Source organism: Astyanax mexicanus, chromosome 18 (genome assembly GCF_023375975.1).
Source record: "Astyanax mexicanus isolate ESR-SI-001 chromosome 18, AstMex3_surface, whole genome shotgun sequence".
Classification (NCBI taxonomy): domain Eukaryota; kingdom Metazoa; phylum Chordata; class Actinopteri; order Characiformes; family Acestrorhamphidae; genus Astyanax; species Astyanax mexicanus.
Window position 1 is genome coordinate 18,195,001 of NC_064425.1, and position 20,537 is coordinate 18,215,537.

The 20,537-nt window shown below is 38.4% G+C and overlaps 1 protein-coding gene across 17 annotated transcripts in view; it reads right to left on the minus strand.

Moving 5' to 3' along the window:
• Window positions 1-20,537, minus strand: part of msi2b (musashi RNA-binding protein 2b) — a 404,741-nt gene that overhangs the window by 178,837 nt on the left and 205,367 nt on the right. For all 17 annotated transcript variants that reach the window (XM_022668128.2, XM_049466952.1, XM_022667858.2 and 14 more), the window contains exon 7: window positions 5,214-5,262. In XM_022668128.2, coding sequence (XP_022523849.2) covers window positions 5,214-5,262 — 49 coding nt within the window. The remainder of the gene's footprint in view (window positions 1-5,213; window positions 5,263-20,537) is intronic.

Sequence of the window (20,537 nt, forward strand, 5' to 3'; positions counted from 1 at the left end):
CAAGATAACACCTCACAACTTATACAGGTCAGGGCAATCCCAAGCAGTCAACTGAAGTAACGCTTTATGATCAAGTTATACACAGGATATCACTTAATTTTGTGAATCAGTTTCTCTGATTTTGCTATTTATAGGTATATGTTTGATTAAAATGAACATTGTTGTTTTATTCTATAAACTACAAACAACATGGCTGAAATGGCTGAAATAACAAAAAAGACGCAGAGCTTTCAGACCTCAAATAATGCAAAGAAAACAAGTTCATATTCATAAAGTTTTAAGAGTTCAGAAATCAATATTTGGTGGAGTAACCCTGGTTTTTAATCACAGTTTTCCTGCATCTTGGCATGTTCTCCTCCATCAGTCTTACACACTGCTTTTGGATAACTCCTGGTGCAAAAATTCAAGCAGTTCAGCTTGGTTTGATGGCTTGTGATCATCCATCTTTTTCTCGATTATATTGCAGAGGTTTTTAATTTGGTAAATCATTCTGTATTCTGAAGAATGAAGTGTACAACACTGCTATTTAGTTGTTTATGAGTTTAAATTAACAATCAGTAATAAATGCAAGTCATTGTGTAAAATCGCTACAGGAGTTGAATTTCCAAACACTGGATAGAGTTTTCTGCCCCAGATGTAAAGCTCACACGGGTTGCCAGATTGATACACAATGTAGCTTACTCTGTAGCCAATCATGGAATATATATGTTTCAGTGTCCAAAATGCCCATCTTTACAACACTAGTGTTGGTGGTAAAATACCCACATTTGGTTAGCAACCTTACTGAAGCTCAGTGATTACCTGTTCGGCAGGAAAAAGGCCAGATTGCCTGTTTTAATGGCTGCAGACTGCACAATGTTTGCATGCTGTTGTCGATACCTGAGCGTGGAAATGGTTCTGGGGGAATGGCGTGATGCACCACAACGTTCAAATATGAAAATACTGTCTGAAGCTCTGCTGACAAGAGCTGTTGGTGCTTTAACTCGGTAACTCAGCATGTTTCCTTAATATCTGGTCATACATTCTGATCATCTTAGAAGTTACTAGCTATGTTAACTCCTTGGTTATCTGCCACCAATCAAAAATCGGTACTGTGTGTTTGAGAATCAGTACAGTTTTGCAAATCTTCAACAATATTGCTTTAACTTATATCAGGGGTGGTTGAAAACTGCATAGACTCTAATCTGCTCTGCATTTAATTAAAGACAAAAGTACTAAAAGCTCTCTGATGAGTTTCCCTTCATCTCGCCGAGGGAGGAGGGTCACAAGGTGAACCTGAACTTGACATTTAGGAGCGAGGCGTTCTTCACAGCTCGAAGTGTTTGTGGTAGCAAATGTTTTAAACAGTAGGGGGAAAAAAAATCGACTTATCATGGTGCAACACCTGCATCTCATTTTTAACAACGCCTGGAAAAGCTCAGCTATTAATCAGGGAAAAAGGGACACTTCCACCTGTCTGATCAGGCTGTTCTGAAGACAACAGCAACAGTGACGCAGTCTGCCAGTTATGTGAGCATTCGCTGCAAGGAGAGGACACGGACACAAGCACCTGCACAAGAGCACAAGCACGATTCTAAAGAAAATGCCTATCCAACAATAGTTTGTAAATTGTCTATATAAAGCCTGGGTGTAGAACGTATACACTGCCTGAATGTGAGCATGTTCATATCCTGCCAGTTATTTCTATGAGTGGAACTATAGAATGATATGAATCATGCTGCACCTATTCATTACTATGGTCAAAAAAGCAATTCCTTTAAAGGTCAAGTGACAATGGCACCTGTCCAAGTGTAGGATATACCTGTACATGTTAGGAAAAGAGAACAGTCAGTTCTTTCAGTTCAGGGGTGGGCACTAGGCGTGGCCCGCAAGCATGAGACATCTGGCCTGTGAGGTTGTTTAAACTGTAATAAAATGCTTCTCTGGGGAGCTTTTGTTTTCACTCCTCCCCTGTCTCTCTGTTATGCTCGGCGTGACTTTAGTTTCCGCCCATTCTCGTTTTTTCCACCTGTTCTCGGGCTCCCTATTTCCTTATAAGGGCGTTGTTAGTGTATTGGAAGCAGCAATAGTGTATTGGAACGCGAACCTGACGACACAGGTCTGATTCTGTGTGAGGAGTGGTGTGAGTTTATTTTTCCCTTTTTTTCTTGGGTTTACCTTGCTTTTAATTCAACTATCCTGCAATTGGGTTCAACAACCCTCTGGGCTGGAGAGCTACTAGTCTGTAGCACTCCATCCCATTACACTTCATTTTACAAAACAGATTTCTTTTTTTTTGTGGCCCGCCATGTAATGGCTTGGAAAATATCTGGCACATGGCCAAACTTAATTGCAGACCCCTGTTTAAGTTGCTACTGTACAGTTCTGGAAAAAAATAAGAGACCACTTAAAAATGATGAGTTTCTTTTATTTCACCAAACTGAAAACCTCTGGAATATAATCAAGAGGAAGATGGATGATCACAAGCCATCAAACTAAGCTGAACTGCTTGAATGTTTGCACCAGGAGTGGCATAAAGTTATCCAAAAGCAGTGTGTAAGACTGGTGGAGGAGAGCATGCCAAGATGCATGAAAACTGTGATTAACTGTGATTCCACCAAATATTAATTTCTGAACTTTATGAATATGAACTTGACGGCAGGCCTGGTAAACACTGGTCAGTACCTACTAAGAGAGCTCCAAAGAAGCAACAACAGAACAGGAGACACAGGAGACACAGGAGATAGGGTCAAGGGCACCGCAGGCTCTCTGAGGATGTGATTGGATGTGAACGGATCTGTTGTTAACATCTTGGTGTCAGATACCACAGAACACCTTCAGAGGTCCTGTAGAGTCCATGCCTGCACAGGCCAGAGCTGTTTTGGTGAAGGGAGGAGAAAAAATTAAAGATTTTAAGTGCTCCTTATAGTGTGATAAATTTGTTAGTTATTTATTTCCGATTTGACTTTTTACTATAACAGTAGATGTGTAATAATGAAATGTAAAATTCCTTAAATATCTATTCCAATAGCTGTAATTTACATTATTTTTTTAAATGTAATGGTTATTTTAGTATTTTAACAACAAAACAAAAAAAAACGCAGTTTCTTCTATGTAAAAGTATGTCAGTACTTCAGATAATCAGATCATTTTGACTTCATGTGTATTGCATGTTTGGCAGGTTGGTGCTTCATCCAGTTAAAAGTGCGAAAGTGTGTCAATCAAACATTCATTATAAAAATCCTAAAAAACAAATACACAACAATCCATTCCTATCAGTTCTCATTTGATTTACACAAGCAGAGTGTAAAAATGAGCTTGAATGGCATTAATAAGAAAGGGATAGTGATTGCTGTTTCTGCTCATTAAAGTGCTATATGAAATATTGCTTGTTGTGTTGTGTGTGGGGATATGTTGCCAAATGTAGGTCTGTTTTTTTTTTCAGCAGGCACCAGATTCCAAATTCATGAATTTCAACAGCAGCAGCAGCACTTTGAGCACCTTTTTATTTTTTCAAAAAGTGACTATTAGAGGAATACAGTTTCTCAGAACTTTATTATTTACAGACAAATTCTAACAAACTGTTGTCTGAATCAATCAATCTCAAATAATTCTCAACAAGCTTGTTGTGCACAGCCGTCTCCATCCAGAAGTAAGCGTTTTTATTATTATTATTGTTACACAGCACAGATTCTCCCTGTAAAGCCTGTGGGTGTAGAGCATGGAGAAAAAGTGGCAAGCGCTGGATACAAGTTTCCATTACTTGTTAGCTGCTACATGAGCCTCATAGCTCCAGTGCAAAACTGAATAAACAAACTTTCCACACCAAACTTTCTTTGGCAGGTAGGGTACAAGTGTGTATACTGGATTTTAATAGAACTATTCCTTCAAGGGCCAATAGAGGAGCGGAAGCTGAGGGCAGGCCATGCTCAGGCCGTGCTCAGTCTGCTCTGAGACCCCATAGTCTCACCTAGGTCTCCAAAACAGCCCCCCTTCCCCCCCACTTCGTTCCTTTAGAGGAAATACAGATATATAGCTCAGGTGGCCAATAAGCTAAAGTGCAGAGGTAAGTGAAGGTAGTGTGTATTACTCAAAGGCCTGTAGGCATAAGTGTACTGGGCCGGGGAAACATTCCTTCCTGTGCGACCGCAAGTAAATGTCGGCCTAATCGAATAGAGGCGATAGATTGGTTACAGTGGGAACGCCGGGCTTTTATTGGCCTGCATTAGCCTTGACCTTCAGGGCCTGAACGTCCTTGAAGATATAATGCCATAATGTAGCTTACACAGCTCTAAGTATTCTTACAGCAAAACAACAGCTTCAGCACCTTTACAATCAGACACAATAACAACGCTTCCCATTTCAGGATAACAGAAGGGCATGCAGAGACACACACTGACGACAGACTAGAGCAGGGTGATAGGACTGACTGAAAAACGACAAATCACTTAAAATGCTTGGATAAACAGATATGTGATAAATGACAAAGTATAGAGTAGGGATGCATGAATACGAAATTTTTTAAGGGACACACTTTTTTGGCCTTTTCCGGAGACAGAAGGAGATACCCAGCAAAGAGCGCGCACAGGAAGCGCTGACAAACGTCAGGTTTAAGTTCATTTTTTGGCTCCACTCAAGGATATAAAACCATTCAGAACATTTTATTATCATGTTCTGTCTCTCTGTATCTGTATCCCTTACACAAAGGGTACAATCTGCACCTAAGAAACTAAGAAAATAACATGAGCTTAGCTAGCTGAGCTTTAGCTTTAGCATCTGTTTGGTTACGAAAAGGCTTTTTCAACATAAATTATGCTTACATGTGAATTATGTACATTAATGTACAGTAGTGCATTTTAATACAATTGCACTACTGAGGTACATTTATGACTGAGAAAGCACTGCTCAAGTCAATTAATAATAAGAATACCATTGCTGAGGTAAAGGTATTGTGCTTTATTGGTTTGTTAATATTTTTTTGTGAATTGTTTGTAGTTGGCAACTGTAATTATATATATTTTTTAAACAAAACAAAAATACAATTAGACTATTTAATTAATTGATATATGTGTATACAAGTTCTGTATATTTTATTATTAAAATAAGACAATTGCAGGTAGGTAATTTGTTGTTTCATGTATAAAAGAGTTTAATAAATATCAATATTTATTATATATCGCCAAGCTCTAGCACGCACAAAGATATACATATAAACAGATATAATAGTTTCTTACCTCTATGCCTATTTGTGGTTTTATCAAACATAAGCATGGCATCCTCTACCTAGAAGAAAAAGAAGAGACAGAGCAATCAGTTACTGAATATTTCACAGAAACAGTAAATAAGAGCACAGAACAATGACAAATCTGCATACATCCTCTCTCTCTCTCACACACACACACACACACACACACACACTCACTTTCACTCTCTCATGCATACACAGCGATTGTGTTCTGTAAGCAGTAATACTGCTCAAGGGTGAGAAACAGGCTGACCCTGAGAAAGGCCTACTGATCCTGACAGAAAGGCCCGTCTGCAAGGACACACCAGCATGTACACTCAACCATGACCATCACACACACACACACACACACACAATCCCTTGAACCAGCAAATCCTACATATGCACACGCACAAACAAGGCCACTGTTCCTCGACTTTTTGTAGTGGATATTACACAGCTCCCAGAGTAACTGAGAACAAACAATCAATTAAATTCACCTTCCTGATAAACAGGCAGTGATTATCCGGCAATTTGCATAATGATAATGTACAGTATATTTAAAACACTCCTACTGATCTCCTGAACAGAAGAGAAGCAGAAACACACTCGGGACAATATATCAGTTAGCCTGTTAATAGTTTCAGAAAATAGTTTCAGTATCAGAGTTTGTTTGCTGTACATGTATATAATAAATCAATCATTCGTCTGATTATTCATGTGGTCACAAAACAGGAAACAGTCTAGTTCTATCTAGTTCTTAGATCAAATTAAGGCCTAGAAATTCAATTAAAATTTTTTGATAAAAAGTAATCAGATTCCTCAGAACATGTATACGCGTACTCTTATTTCATTCAGTTATCTTAATATATACATACACAATAATGTAGCTAGATTACACAGAAAGGACAGCTTTTTGCAATATTAAAAAAATATATACTAAATAAAGAGCCACATTTGCAGGAAGTTTGAAGTACAAGAGTTTTTTTTATTATCTGATTTTCCAAGAGTATCTAAATGTTAAATCTGATTTTCTTTAGTTAACATATGATTATATTTATGTAAAAATAATTATTTCACTTATTTCAACAAATACAGTATATAAGTGAAACTTAATGTCACTTAATGGAATCGCAGCAATATATAATAAACGCAAACAAATATGCAATATTATTAGTTAACACCACCCATATGCTTCAATATTTAAACAATTAAACTGATTTAACTGATTTCTCCTCTATATATTTTAGTTTTGTATGAAAAACAGTGAAGAACTGATGATATTTGTCAGTATTGTGCTGTACATACCTTTTTGGTCCCACTTTAAAATAAGACTACCTTTATTAAGGGTTTATACATGGTTTATAATTAGTTTATTAATGATTACTAATTAGGTTGTAAATGCTTTAAAAATCATTAATAATCAGTTATAACACATACATACATATAGAAGGCTGTGGGTTCACTATTTGGCAAACAACAGGTCATTGTTGCCCTTTCTAGGTATGTGTTATAACTGATTATTGATGATTTTTAAGGCATTTACAACCTAATTAGTAACCATTAATAAACTAATTGTAAACCATGTCTAAATCCTTTATAAAGGTAGTCTTATTTTAAAGTGGTACCACATATTTTATAATCTAAAAGTGGGTTTATCGCCTTACAATCAGTATAATTCACAATTATTTTCAAATCTGTCCATCCATACTTACTATATAAACCTTTTTACAACATAATCTTGCATATTTTAAACTGTTAGTATATGAATTAGTTTATTGTAATTCGGTTAACTGGTTATTGTTCTTGTTTAGTTTAAAAAAAAAAACTGAATAACTCAGCCGTCAACACAAATTGATTACTTGATTACATTTATAATCAATACTGACATCCCTACTTGGTTGTAGACTAAACCAAAAGCAGGAGCAAGAGGATGCAGGAGAATCACCTGCTTACAGAGCCGTCAATCAGCAGCATGAAAAAGAGCACAGCCGCCAGTCTTAATGCTGCTCATCAGCCTCAATCACTCTCAATAAGAGTCACTCTGACTGGCTCTCACACTGATGCCAACGGTTACCCTCCACTGCGGCAGGAACACATGCAACTAATGCAGCAACGCAGATTTACGCCAGACTATTGCATAAGAGCACTGGGGCTGTTGTATGTGTATAGTCTGAGACTGAAAAAAGCACTGCAGATCACTATAGCTACGTTCACACTGCAGGTCAATGTGGCCTAAAGCTGATTTATTTTAGGCTGTTCACACAATATTTTAGCATTTCTCACATTTGCCTGAACCGGTGGCACTGTGAAAAAGAGGAACGCTTCACGTGAAGTTTCGGTTTCATCCTTGATTGAATCACAGAGATACACAGCTTTTGGGTTCGCTGTAAAAACTATATTACATATTATTCACACAGACTCTGCTTTGATTTGCACCATTGGTTTCTTTGAAATGAAACATTTTTAATTTTTTTTTTACTTTTATACTTTTTTTTTGGAACTGTGTTTTTATTGTTATTTAATACGCACAGTACAGTAACAATGACATTAACATTACAAGACAGGATGCCTAATCAGTAATAAATACTTTAATTAGGGTTCAAGCACCGAAGGTGCGTAGAACCCTATTGTTTTTGCTAAGATTTTTCTTCTTCTTCTTCTTATTATTATTATTATTCTTTTTCTCCTGTAAAAACAGTTGTGCAGCCTAAACCGTAAGTCATAGAGAAATGAAACTTGGTAGGTAGATGTAGGATCAGTGCATCTCGGTGGACAACAAAAATGGCACCGATTGGTCAAGTGGTGGCGCTATAAACAAGGAAATTCATTTTTCACAATTTTCTCAATAACTCAAAAACCATAAGACCTACATTCAAAATTTTGATGGATTCCTTGGGTCAATACCAACAACTTTCCAATTTGGACCATGCACTTCCGTCTATATAGATTTTGTGCTAATTTGCATAATATGCAAAACCTACTTTTGCAAACTAGTCCTAGGAATTTTGACCAATCCTGGCATGTTTGGTATCAAAACACTCGTGAGAGCATGCGCTTCAATATTCATTAAGAAAAAGTTGAAATATGTAAACAATATGGCCGCCATATGCAAATTAGTCCTTCCGGATATATGCCCCATTCACTTCAAGAGGTAAATTTGGAGCACTGTTTCTCAGCAACCGTGCAACCTAGCAAGTTGAAACTTTGCATGCAGAATCTATCATACAGCCTCTAAAGGATGTTCAAAGGGCAACTTAATCAATCAACATGGCTGAACACCATCAGCCAATCAGCATTCAGCAGACATTTTGGCAGGCTGAATGTTGCCCAATCTGGATGATATTTGGCAGTTATGTTCAGGTGGAGACACTGTAGTGACCTGCAAAGTGCTGAAACAATCCGCCCACTGGGGGGCGCTGTTCCAAAAAAACGAGTATATGTCAATCATGCTGTACTATTTTGACATCTAATTGTTTTTGCCATATTTAGTACAGTGGCTCTGACAAATTTCTCAATACAACTATGTTTAAAAAGTGCTTTGTTCATTCATAATTGCTAATTGTTTGAAAATAGCTATATTGAAACTACTCTCTGGATATTTGGCCTATCACCTCCATTTCAGTCTTGCTGCACACTGTAGAGTCTCTAGGTAAATGTTCATTAAAAACATTTGTGAAAATTTCACATACAATACTCTCCAGGCATCAAGCAATCTGTGCGTCCTTGGATTGTGTTAGACCTTCTTACACATCACCATCCTATGCTCTAGTAGGCACCATTGTGCTAGTTGGTGCTTGATGAAGCGCCATTTAATTCAGAACTAGATTTATAATAACTTCGTAATTACATGTCATATCAGAACATTCACTCCTTTGTGTTAATTTAAACTTGTTTGGTCAAACATTTCAGCTTGTTCTGCAAAGGTTCAAAGGTCAATCTGAATACCACTTTGTGAACATTCTGGTTGAAGCCACCTGATCAATACCAATAACATGTAGACACCTTTTGACTAGTTCTTACTCACTTAATGAATATCCTACAAAGTTCACTAGATTTACATGTGAATTTAAGCACTGATCAGGTTGAAAGGCCTCTGCTCAACATTAATAACAGGTGAAAAACTTGATAATTTCTAAATGTTACAGGGCATCTCCAATCATATTAGACCTTCTTACACATCACCATTCAATGCTCCAGTAGGCACCATTGTGCAAGTTGGTGCTTGAACCCGATGATTGCCGCTTGCGGCTATATTTTTAAATTGTTCTCCTTAAAAAAAACAAAAAAAAAACATATCCATTAAATTACAGGGGGTGATATAAGATCTGGCATTGCTTGTAGTAATGGTGACATCTTTTAAAAAATAAATTCAATCGTAATTGTAATTTCGCTGTAATTGTTTCCATAATAAATGCATTTTTCACCCTCTATTACTCTCTATTGTGTAAAATATTCCCAATAATAGGTCAGATTTCCATAAACCATATTGTCTAAGAGTATACCTAAAATAAAAAAGGGCTGGATCTAAAGTAACTTCAATATACAGAATCATTTCAATCTCTTTTAGATCATTTTCCCAGAATTCCGAGATTTTTGGGCAATCCAAAATGTATATATATATATATACATGTATATATATGTGTGTGTGTGTGTGTGTGTGTTTAGGCTGTTCACACTATATTTTGGCATTTCTGACATTTGTCTAAACCAGTGGCTCTATGAAAAAGAGGAACACTTCACGTGAAGTTTCGGTTTCATCCTTGCTTGAATCACAGAGATACACAACCATATTGTCTGAGATTATACCTAAAATAAAAAAGAGCTGAATCTAAAGTAACTTCAATATCCAGAATCATTTCAATCTCTTTTAGATCATTTTCCCAGAATTCCAAGATTTTTGGGCAATCCCTATATATACATATATATATATATATATATATATATATATATATATATATATATATATATATATATATATGTACAATCCCCCACCCCTCCACAAGTTCCACAACATAGTTCAGATGTATTGCTGTATTTTGATGTGATCAAAGGGGTGTTAAAATAACAATCCATTTCATGTATGACAAAAAAAGAAAATATACGATCTTCTACCTGCTGTGTGAATGTAGCCTATTTAAAGTGATGCTCTGGTGCTCAAAGCAAGTTTGTGCATTTATCCGCTTTACCCTAAATGCAGTCAGTCTCATTAAGTAATGCTAAGTAATGTTTGGTGTCTTTAACTTTGATAAGGAAAAGGAGGCTAATGAGTAATGGCTGCTTATTTATTTATTTGTTTTAGAACTTAAATGCTGTGTTTGGGTTTTAGAATTTGCGAGCGTGGTCTGAATGTGCAATTTTATGCCAAGAGATTCGCAAATGAGCAGTAAAAGCATCTGTCCCACTACTGTGCTGCATTCACTGCTCACAGCCGTTACGCAGCTTACTACATCTGCAAGACACTGTGAAAACACTGTGTTTGAAAGCGCAGTGGCGAATTTTCAGAAGCTTCACACTGCACAGATATATGTGCTCTAACACAGAATCTTCTCGCTATATGAATGAATGAATGAGGTTCAACTTATATAGCGCCTTTCTAGAAACCCAAGGACACTTTACAATTTACACGTTTTTTTACACATCTACACACCGGTGAGAAGCGGCAGCCAATAGTGCACAGCGTACTCTCAACCGGAAACGACCGTCCACCTGGAGGACTGCATCGGGCACTACAGCATTTACCCAGGACACAGTGCCAATCCATATCTGGGCACAGTCATGCATACATTTACACACATTTACACACACACACACAAACGTACATACATACCACACACTCACACACACACCAGATCAATTTAGAGTATTCAATTTTTCTGGGCAATTTACAGTATTCAATTTACCAGATCAGTTTAGAGTATTTAATTTACCAGATCAATTTAGAGTATTACATTTTTCTGGTCAATTTAGAGTATCCAATTTACCTGATTTCCATGTTTTTGGATGGTGGGAGGAAACCGGAGTCCCTGGAGGAAACCCACGCAGACACGGGGAGAACATGGAAAATCCACTCAGATAGGGACTTAAACCCAAGACCCAAGTGTTGGGAGGCGAACATGCTAACCACTAAGCCACCGTGCCGCCGCACAATATATACTTTCTTGCTCCCATGCCAATCAGAGGAGACAATGTGCTCGCGTAGTTTATTGATGCGTATTTTGGTGCTTTTATGTTTTTTATGCCTGTGTGAAAACAAACCAAACAGAATTAAAGACTGATCTAGGCCATAGAAACAAACTACAGGTGTGAAAACGCACTTTTATACTCTTAGCAAATTAAGTTCTAATTCAGAAATCCTTACAAACCAAGCTGAGATCTTTTCAATAAAGTAAAAAAGTAATGTTTTCATTATTCCAGCACCCCACGTTGGCTTTATCTCCCCTCAAACATACAAACAAGTATATACTAGTATTTTAATTGACACCAATAATATAAACATAATTACATTTTATGATCTTGTTAAGATTCAATGACCCTTTATTTGCAGCAATGCTCCAAAATGTAGTAGATGGTCTAGAACAGAGGTCACTAATAGGCGTTGTCCAAACGTTGTCCAATGCGGACCCAAACCGATAAACTACTGAGAAGGATTTAATTGTTTACGTGCTTCGCGGCGCAGTAAACTCACAGACCAATCACGTGTGGTGTAAGATCACCAAACGCTGTCCTCTGCCAATCAGATCTGTGTAGACACGGTAAGGAAAAAATAAATAAATAAACCCACTGCTCCTTATGTGGGATCGAACCCGTGTTGTCAGGGTCGCGGTCCCGCTGCTCCGGCTGTTGAATTGGGACGTGGCCGTGAAAAATCGCCTTTATAAGGAGATAGGGAGCCCGAGAACGGGTGGAAAAACAAGAACGGGCGGAAACTAAAGTCACATCGAGCGCAGGAGAGAGACAGGGGAGGAATGTATATAAAATCTGTCCAGAGAGGCATTTTTGAATTATTATTTTTTGTTTTGTTTTGTTTTTTTATCATAGTTCAAACAACCTTACAGGATATCGCACTGAATCATAACATAAGTTAAAAATCGGTCCGGACCTTGGCCTGCTGAAATCTTCTCTAACTGGACCATACTGATTTCTAATTAAATAACCCTGTTCTAGAAGAACTGGTGTCCCAATACTTTTGTCATACATACTGTACCTCCAGAGCTGTAAAACTAAATTTTTCCACTAAACTAAGACTTTATCACTTCAGTCAGGCGCGGATGTGACCGGCTGGGATTAGCGGAGGTGCAGTATATTCCCCCGTCTCCACTCAGCCCAGCGGGTCCAGTTTTACAGAACTGCTGTGTTGTCTGTCGGCTCCCCCAGGACGCTGCCCTCGGCGACGGTCGCTAGGTAACAGGCCCGGAGCCGACGGTGTCCTGGTTTGTCCAAAGAGAGAGGAGACACTCATGACTGAGGCTGCACAAGTGCATGATGGGAAGAGACATCACCAGAGCCGGCCTCATATGTAACTGTCCGTCCACATAACATGCACCGTGTCTCCCTCTCCTGCTCTCTCTCTCTGTCTGTCTCTCTCTCAGGCTCTGTCTGTGTCTCTCTCTCTCTCTCTCTCTCTCTGTCTGTCTCTCTGTCTGTCTTTCTCTCTCTCAGGCTCTGTCTGTATCTCTCTCTCTCTCTCTCTCTCTTGCTGTGGTTCACCTGTCACTGTGTCACAATCCGAATAGAAACAAATATTACTGCAAAGACTGTAGATTTCCTCCTGTGTCTGTTTACCTGCCTCCTCCACGGTGTCAAATCTGACAGGACATGCGCGGTTGCACAAGCTTCCTCCCCGTCTCTCTTTTTAAAGTATATGCTGAACACATATACAGCTTTTGCAGTGGTCATATATATCTGACAGGCCAGGTCATCTTATAACGGCATCCTCTGAGGAATACGGATCTTCCCCGGTTCCTCCAGGCTCACTTTATACAGAACCAGTACAAGCATTTAAATTTGTACAGTTTCACACGTTTTGATATGCCAAAAGTCATGGGACAGCACTATTCAAACCCTGATCATGAATTGTTCAGGGTGCTCAAGGAATGGCCCGGGAATATCCACACCTATGTAAAATTACTGGAATAAAATCATCAGTCCAAATATGTCTACTGTGTCCTTGTTGTGTTGTGCATATAGTGTCTCCCATTCTTTTATATTTATAATCTTATTTTCTGTACTTGCTGTAATTTTTGGGAAGGAGAGTAACGTAATTTAAATTCTCTCTGTATGTCCTGTACATATGCGGCATTGACAAAAAACTACTTGACCTGATTTAACTATTTATTTCCTTTCATACTGCTGTCCCCCACTTTCCAGAACACTCACATCTATTTTCCATTCTCCTCACAGCCACAAAAGTTACACAAATTCTGATCTAGATGTTCAGACATGTTTTGGATTTCACCACATATCAAAGAGGCCCAAATCTGAATAAAAAAAAAAACATGAAAAACAATGTGCTTTACACTCACAACACACATATGACTAAAAAAAATCAGATCCAGGCCTCTTTTTTACCCGCTGTGTGAACGTAGCCTATTTAAAGTGATGAGGATTGTAAGGAACACTGTTCTTCCTCGGTTCCTCCAGAACCCATAGAGTTATGGGACACAATACTAGTCACAAACAGTATAACGAAAGATCACATGGTATTGCTTATACATATCTGATACAGATACATTTAATAAGTTGTGAATTAATGCTAATCCAATTTTATTTTACATAAAAAAAGGATATACTCTGGGCTGGGTATTGAAATTCCCTGAGATATTATAAGAGTAAAGAAAGGTCTGCCATACCTAAACCACAATACACTATTATTACTTTCTCCCTCACTATAATACAGGGAAATACCAGCATTTAAAAATGTATTTAAGTTCATTTTAAGAGATTATGCTAATCTAATGCTGATATTTCTAAACATATAAATAAAAAATAAAAAAAATACATCCAGCAGTATGCTTAGAGAAAATATTAATAGTTTAAGCAGTTAAAGTAACAATGTTTCTGTTCTAAATAAAGCTGTTCTTAATAAAAATGAATTAGTAAATTCGTCCTGTGAGAATAATTATTGCTTTTTGTATTTTTTGTTTGCAATTTAGAAAAAGGTATCAAAAAAGTATTGTTTGGCTATCGTATCAAATTCAAGGTACCATATCAGTATCACTATAAACTATCTATGTACTATCTACTATCTACTACTAGGCGTTAACTTAAATAGAAATACTTTTACTGAAACAAGTCACATATGTTATACAAGGAGCAACTAAAACTAAAGAGTACTCAAACACTAGTGCTCAATACTACCCCACAGAAAAACAACACAAACACACAGCTAACACCCCCTCGTACAGTGATGTGTGTGTGTGTGTGTGTGTGTGTGTGTGTGCTATTTCAGGCTAGATTTGTTACAGGACTGGATCAAATTCATTCGTTTTGCCCTCTGTTATCCAATGCAGCAAGTTCTGCTGACATCAGCCCGATACAGATACCCATCAAACAGATACGCCGTCTGTAATTAGAACCATCTTTTCTTTTCCAGCACTGACTGTTCTTTACTTCTCTAAAAAAAATATTATCATCAAATAAATGGGAAAATTTGTGCATCAACTTTATATTCAGAACACTCTCATTACATTTATTCAGTCTGATCCAAACTTTTGACTGGTATTTTGACAGTTTTCAAACTTTATTGCAATGTGTATTAAATATCTTATTTGTTTCAGTAATAAAAAAAGTATCTGAAAGAGACATGCATGCAATATATTTCATTGCTGCATGATGAATCATTTTTTTCCATTATTAGAGAAAGAACATTTTGTTTTTATAACAATTTATGTGTTCAGACAAACTCTCACCAAATACAACATCATAAGCACAGGGTCAGCGAAGTGTGAACAACGATGCATCCATTCCACACTGCCTTCAACCTCATACTGCTTTATATAGACACTTAATGCAGTGAGATCAGCTCTTTTCTCTTTATTTACTAATTAAACTTTTCGTATAGTTTATGTTGAATAATTGACAGCATTATTTTGCTGCTATTCAGCTCAGATCAGTTATAAGATCATATAAAACAATATAATTTACACTGTGTTAATAAAGCTGAAATGACCAAATAACTACTTTTATTGTCATTCTAAACCTAAAGTTGCTAAAACAGATAGGTTTGGATAGAAGTCAATGTTGCAAAATTTTATTTCAAGTCATTTTATAGTATTTCTACTCTACAATTGAAAATATAACACAATACAGAGCTACATACTTGCTCAGAAAAATAAAACTATATTCTATCATATCCCAAATTAAAAATAAAAGTTTAGAGCCCGGAGTTAGCCATGATGTGATGCCCTTGGAGATCTTGAAAAGTTAAGAATGAGGTGAAAAAAGGGTCAAATTTTAACACAATGTATTAAAAACATTATAATAATGGTGATGCATCTCTTCCAAAAGACTGACGACGATTAAAAAAGCTTCAGTAACTTGTCAAAATTAGCATCTTTCTGATGGGGCAGTAACATATTTACCCCAGCTAGCACTGCAGGAGCAGCATTAGCATTAGCCCATTAACCGCGCTCGCTATTACCCCGTTCAGAGGGGATTATTATCGGCCTGTAGCCTGCTGCTAACACTAGCTAGCACTGCTGGAGTAGTTAGCCGCTAATGCTAATGCTAATTCTCCAGCCTAGTGCTGTAAATAAACAGAAGCGCTTTACTCACTCAAATAAACAGTTTTCAGGAGAGAAATCTGTGTAGATTAACATCCAGCGCTCATTTAACTTTAAAAGAAAGGTTTTTTTTTTACAGTTTTGTTTATTTAGCTTAGCTTAGCTTTACTTAACTTAGATATCTACCCCCTGCCATCATAACCAACCAGCAGCGAGACCTGCTAAAGTAGAAATACATTATAGTGTCTTTAAAAATGCGCCTTATAATCTGGTGCGCCTTATGTATGAAAATAGATCAGAAAAAAAGACGTCCTTATAATCCGGTGTGCCAAGGATACAGCATAGTCAAGGTAGAGCACATTTGCTGTCAAGGTGGCCGCCCTAACTATACAATGCTGCGGAAAACCCTGTTATATTAATCATTCTAAATCACTACAGATTATACAGGTAAGTTTTAAGTGGCATGGATGTATACTATTAGCATACTGTGTATTCTGAAGCATGAATCCCGTAACATGAAGGTTTCATATGTTTGATATGAATATTGTTACATCACTACTAATCACTTTTGCCTATATGAAGCCCAACCGTTTTTTTGTGTTTTTTTTTTACTTTGTCTTTAGTCAGTATCCACATTAGTTATGCTTGCCAGCTTAAATGTACACAATAACCCACACAACACAACACACACACACACACACACACACACTTCTCTTCCTTTTCTGCTGCTGCTGCTGCTTTAGTCAACCATTCAAGGCCTCTCAAAGGCCACCATTCATCGCAGATGGACTCTAGTAAAGGCCTTCTAGGGTCCATCAGATACAGCAGGATAAGAAGCGCTTCAGGACACGCTTGCGTACGCATGTATAGAATGGCGCACGCTGGTCACAGAGGTGAATGCAGTGCATAATCTCTGCCCCCTCTCTCTCTCTCCTTCTTGTGTAAGAAAATTGGCTGAAGGATAAAGACACTTCTCTTTAGTATGTAAGGGGGGCAAGCGCCTCCGCCAGATAACAGCGCTGCTTTTCTGTACACTGAGAGCAGAAACATGTACAGAAAGAGAAAGAAGAGGAAGAATAAAAAGGAAAGAGGGAAGAAAGATTAAATGGAAGGTTGAGTAGATTCAGGGAGAGTACAGAAAGCTAAGTATCCTTCTCCACGGATCCGTGTAAAGGTCTCTTTTCTGGGTTGGGGTGGGGTAGCGTAAGGAGGGGGTGTTTGCGGAAGATGCCAAAAAAGCTAGGATGCTAATGGAGCTAGCAGAAGCGATAGTGTCGCATTCAAAAATGCCCTGACCTTTAGTTGTTAGCTCTTGCGCCGGTGCCCAGCGCCGGGAGGGGGCCGCGGGGGGTCAGGCCTGGGGCCCGCGGCACGCCGATCGATGCGAAACACCACTTTAGTCGCCATTTGCGCAAGCTGCCACGCTGAGCTCCCTTAAAGCATTCAGATGTGGTGGGGAATTAATTAGCTGAGCTGAGCTGAGCACAGACAGGCAGCGAGTGCGCGCGCGAGAGAGAGAGAAAACGAGAGAAAGAGAGAAAGAGAGAAAGAGAAAGACAGAATGGGGCTCAGTCCAGAGTACAGGAGGCACGACTGCCCCCCCCCCCCCCCTCCACCCACTCCGCAGGCCCAGGCAGACAACATCATTAAAAGCCCCTATGGTGGTCAAGCCACTTCACCATTAAACACCATTACCATTAATTGACCGAACAAGTGGCGCCTCGGCTGATGTCTAATACGCGGTGTACGAGGGGACGCCGCGGCGAAGTCCCATCATAATGCCTCTTTTATGGCGGACAAAGACGGGGCAGGTCCTGCCCGAGCAGCGATAAAACTGCCTTTAAACGTAGTTTGTGAAACGGAGGTCTCTCTCCGCCTGAAATTTATGTGTCTTATTAGCAGTGGGCTGCACATTTACCCCTCCAAGATACAGGCTTTTATGAGCTCTTGCAGCAGGGCCGTTATGAGGTAAAGCTAGGTCCAGACAAAAAAAGCACCAACAAGTGATCTCATATAAAAAGAGAGAAAAAAAAAGAAACACGCAGCAAATATTGAGACGAAATCAAACGCTTCAAAAACAGCAGTGCCCGAACCACAAACAGACAACCCAGAAAAAACAAGTATTATGAGATATATGCTTTAAGACTAATCTATTCTACTACTATTTCTCGCTCATGAGACAGAAACAAGTAAGGAAATCTTGTGATAAATATGGGTTTTAAACTTCCAATTCAAGTCCCATTTTTTTGTGAATGTGACAAACAAACAAACAGAAAAGGCCACAGTTTCTATGGTGAATACACGTACAGAATAAGCTACAGTCAAAATCTAACGAACTGATGAACTGACAAAGTCTAAGTTCCAAATACCATTTATTCCTTAGCTCTGAATTAATGGGCAAAGCATAAAACACTGATGTGTTATTTGCACAAATAACCCAGGAACGAACTGCCATGCTGTTCCTAGCGCTGTTAGCTCCAAGGTGGGCAAGACCATGAACACTAATTCATAGGTTGACAGACACTTCTCCTGATCAACTCGTTTTTCTGAATATTTTCTTTTACCAGCTACTGCATGCAACTCAGAGAGACCTATTGTATTTCACAAAGAACAAGAAAAAGTGGATTTTATCAGAAGGACACCTTCTGCAAGCCATTAACATGTACCGTCTGGGAGTAATGCAATAGTTAGTAGTTGTTAGTAGTTTGGGCAAAATATCTTATATAAGACTACCAACCCCAGCACTCTACGGTATAAAAACGAAGAAGAGAGAGAAGAGAAAAAAAGAAGAGCAGGCTGCGTCTTCTCACACATACTTAGGCTAGAGGCTAATTCAAAATTATGTCCATTCAAATCGTGATTTCCATTAAAAAACGATGAATTGTTCAGGCCTAGCTTGGCATGTCATCATTAATTAAAAAAAAAAAGTATAAATATTTTTGCGATGTTTATGTTGGATTAGCGAAGAACTTACACTTGTGTACAATGTACCAAACCCTTAAGTGCAAAACACAGTGTGAACAGAAGCTTGATTTTTGTGTATCTTAAATTATACACAAAAACATCGTTTTTTTTAACTACATAAATGAAAAACTCTGCTATTACATAGAACTGACTATGTAATGTAATTAAACGTATAACAAACCAGACTCTAGGGAGTTAACTTATAATAAAAAAGAACAGTGAAAAGTGTGAGAAAAAAGAGAAACTCTCATTATAACTGAGCAGCTAAATGGCCACTTCCAGGTGTCAGTCAGTCACTTGTAGAAGACTGTGCTCCACGCTATCACTTTCCTCAGCACTCGCGCTCTGACAGCTCGGCGTAGTCACTGTATCTGACAACATGATTTCATTTAAGCCGGGAATATAATTGGAATTTTTTTTTTTATGAACTGCAAAACATATCAGCGGGCGGACAGGAGGGAATACGCGGCGGCGGCGCAGTCGGGACGCGGGGAGATTGTGTTTACATGCAGCCGATGGATGGAGGAGAGGCAATCCAACACTTGGTTAAATTCGCCCGGCCACCAGGGAGAGAAATCTACCTCCTGCCACGGCCGCTCACGCTAAATCCCCCCGCAGTCTGGAGAGAAAATCAGCGGCCCGCCTTCTCCTCGTGTCAGACAAACACAGACGGGCCGTCACGCAAAGACGGAATCCTACCAAAACACACCAGTGCGAAATTTTAATCAGACACTTTGAATTATTTATCAGGGGACAAACGCATCAATATGCTGTAAGACGGGGAAATGTTTTTCCCAGGGAGAGAGAGAGAGAGCGAAAGCGTGAGAGCGGGAGAAAGAGCGAGCCTCTGATTTAACAGATGAATTTATGCAGAGTGACAGGAGTTAAACTGCCTTCTAATCACTTATATCTGATAAATGAGGGCGAGGCTAGTTGCCAAGTTTTGTCAAAATCAGACAGAAATCCACACTCTTCTACACAAAACACATCTTCTAGAGTTCTTGACATCTCTAAATAAGGGAGGGCAAGACAGAAAAAACACAAATTCTCATCCTTAGATAGTGTTCACAAAAGCTACACTTATAGCAAACATATCCAATAAGAGCCCAGACCCATTTCTTAATATTAATACTAGTGGTGTCAATTGATTAAAAAGTGTAATCAGAATAATCACAACAATATTCTGTGAGTAACTGTGATTAATCGCACTTGCTCTCCTTAAGAATACAATTTGTGGATATTTAAATGCATAGAATGTATACATTCATATACAGAATGCATGTCAAAAAATGTAAAATGCAATTACATGTATATTAGTGGTGTCAAATGCAATACTAGTACAGTATATACTTGTATGTTTGAGGGAAATAAAGCCAAACTGGGGGGCTGAAATAAAGAATGCATGATACATTTCAATGGAATTTGTTTCTTAGGTCCGGATCAGTTGATGAATGTGTTTACCTGAAGCGTTTTCTCCATCTGTTTGGTTTGTTTTCACACACGCATGAACCTAAAAGCACCAAAATGTGCCACACAAGCACACTGTCTCTTCTGATTGGTCAGAGTTGTCTGGCGCAGGAGCAAGAAAGTAAATACAGCGAGAAGATTCTGTTTTTTTGAAGCGAGTTTATCTGTGCAGTGTGAAG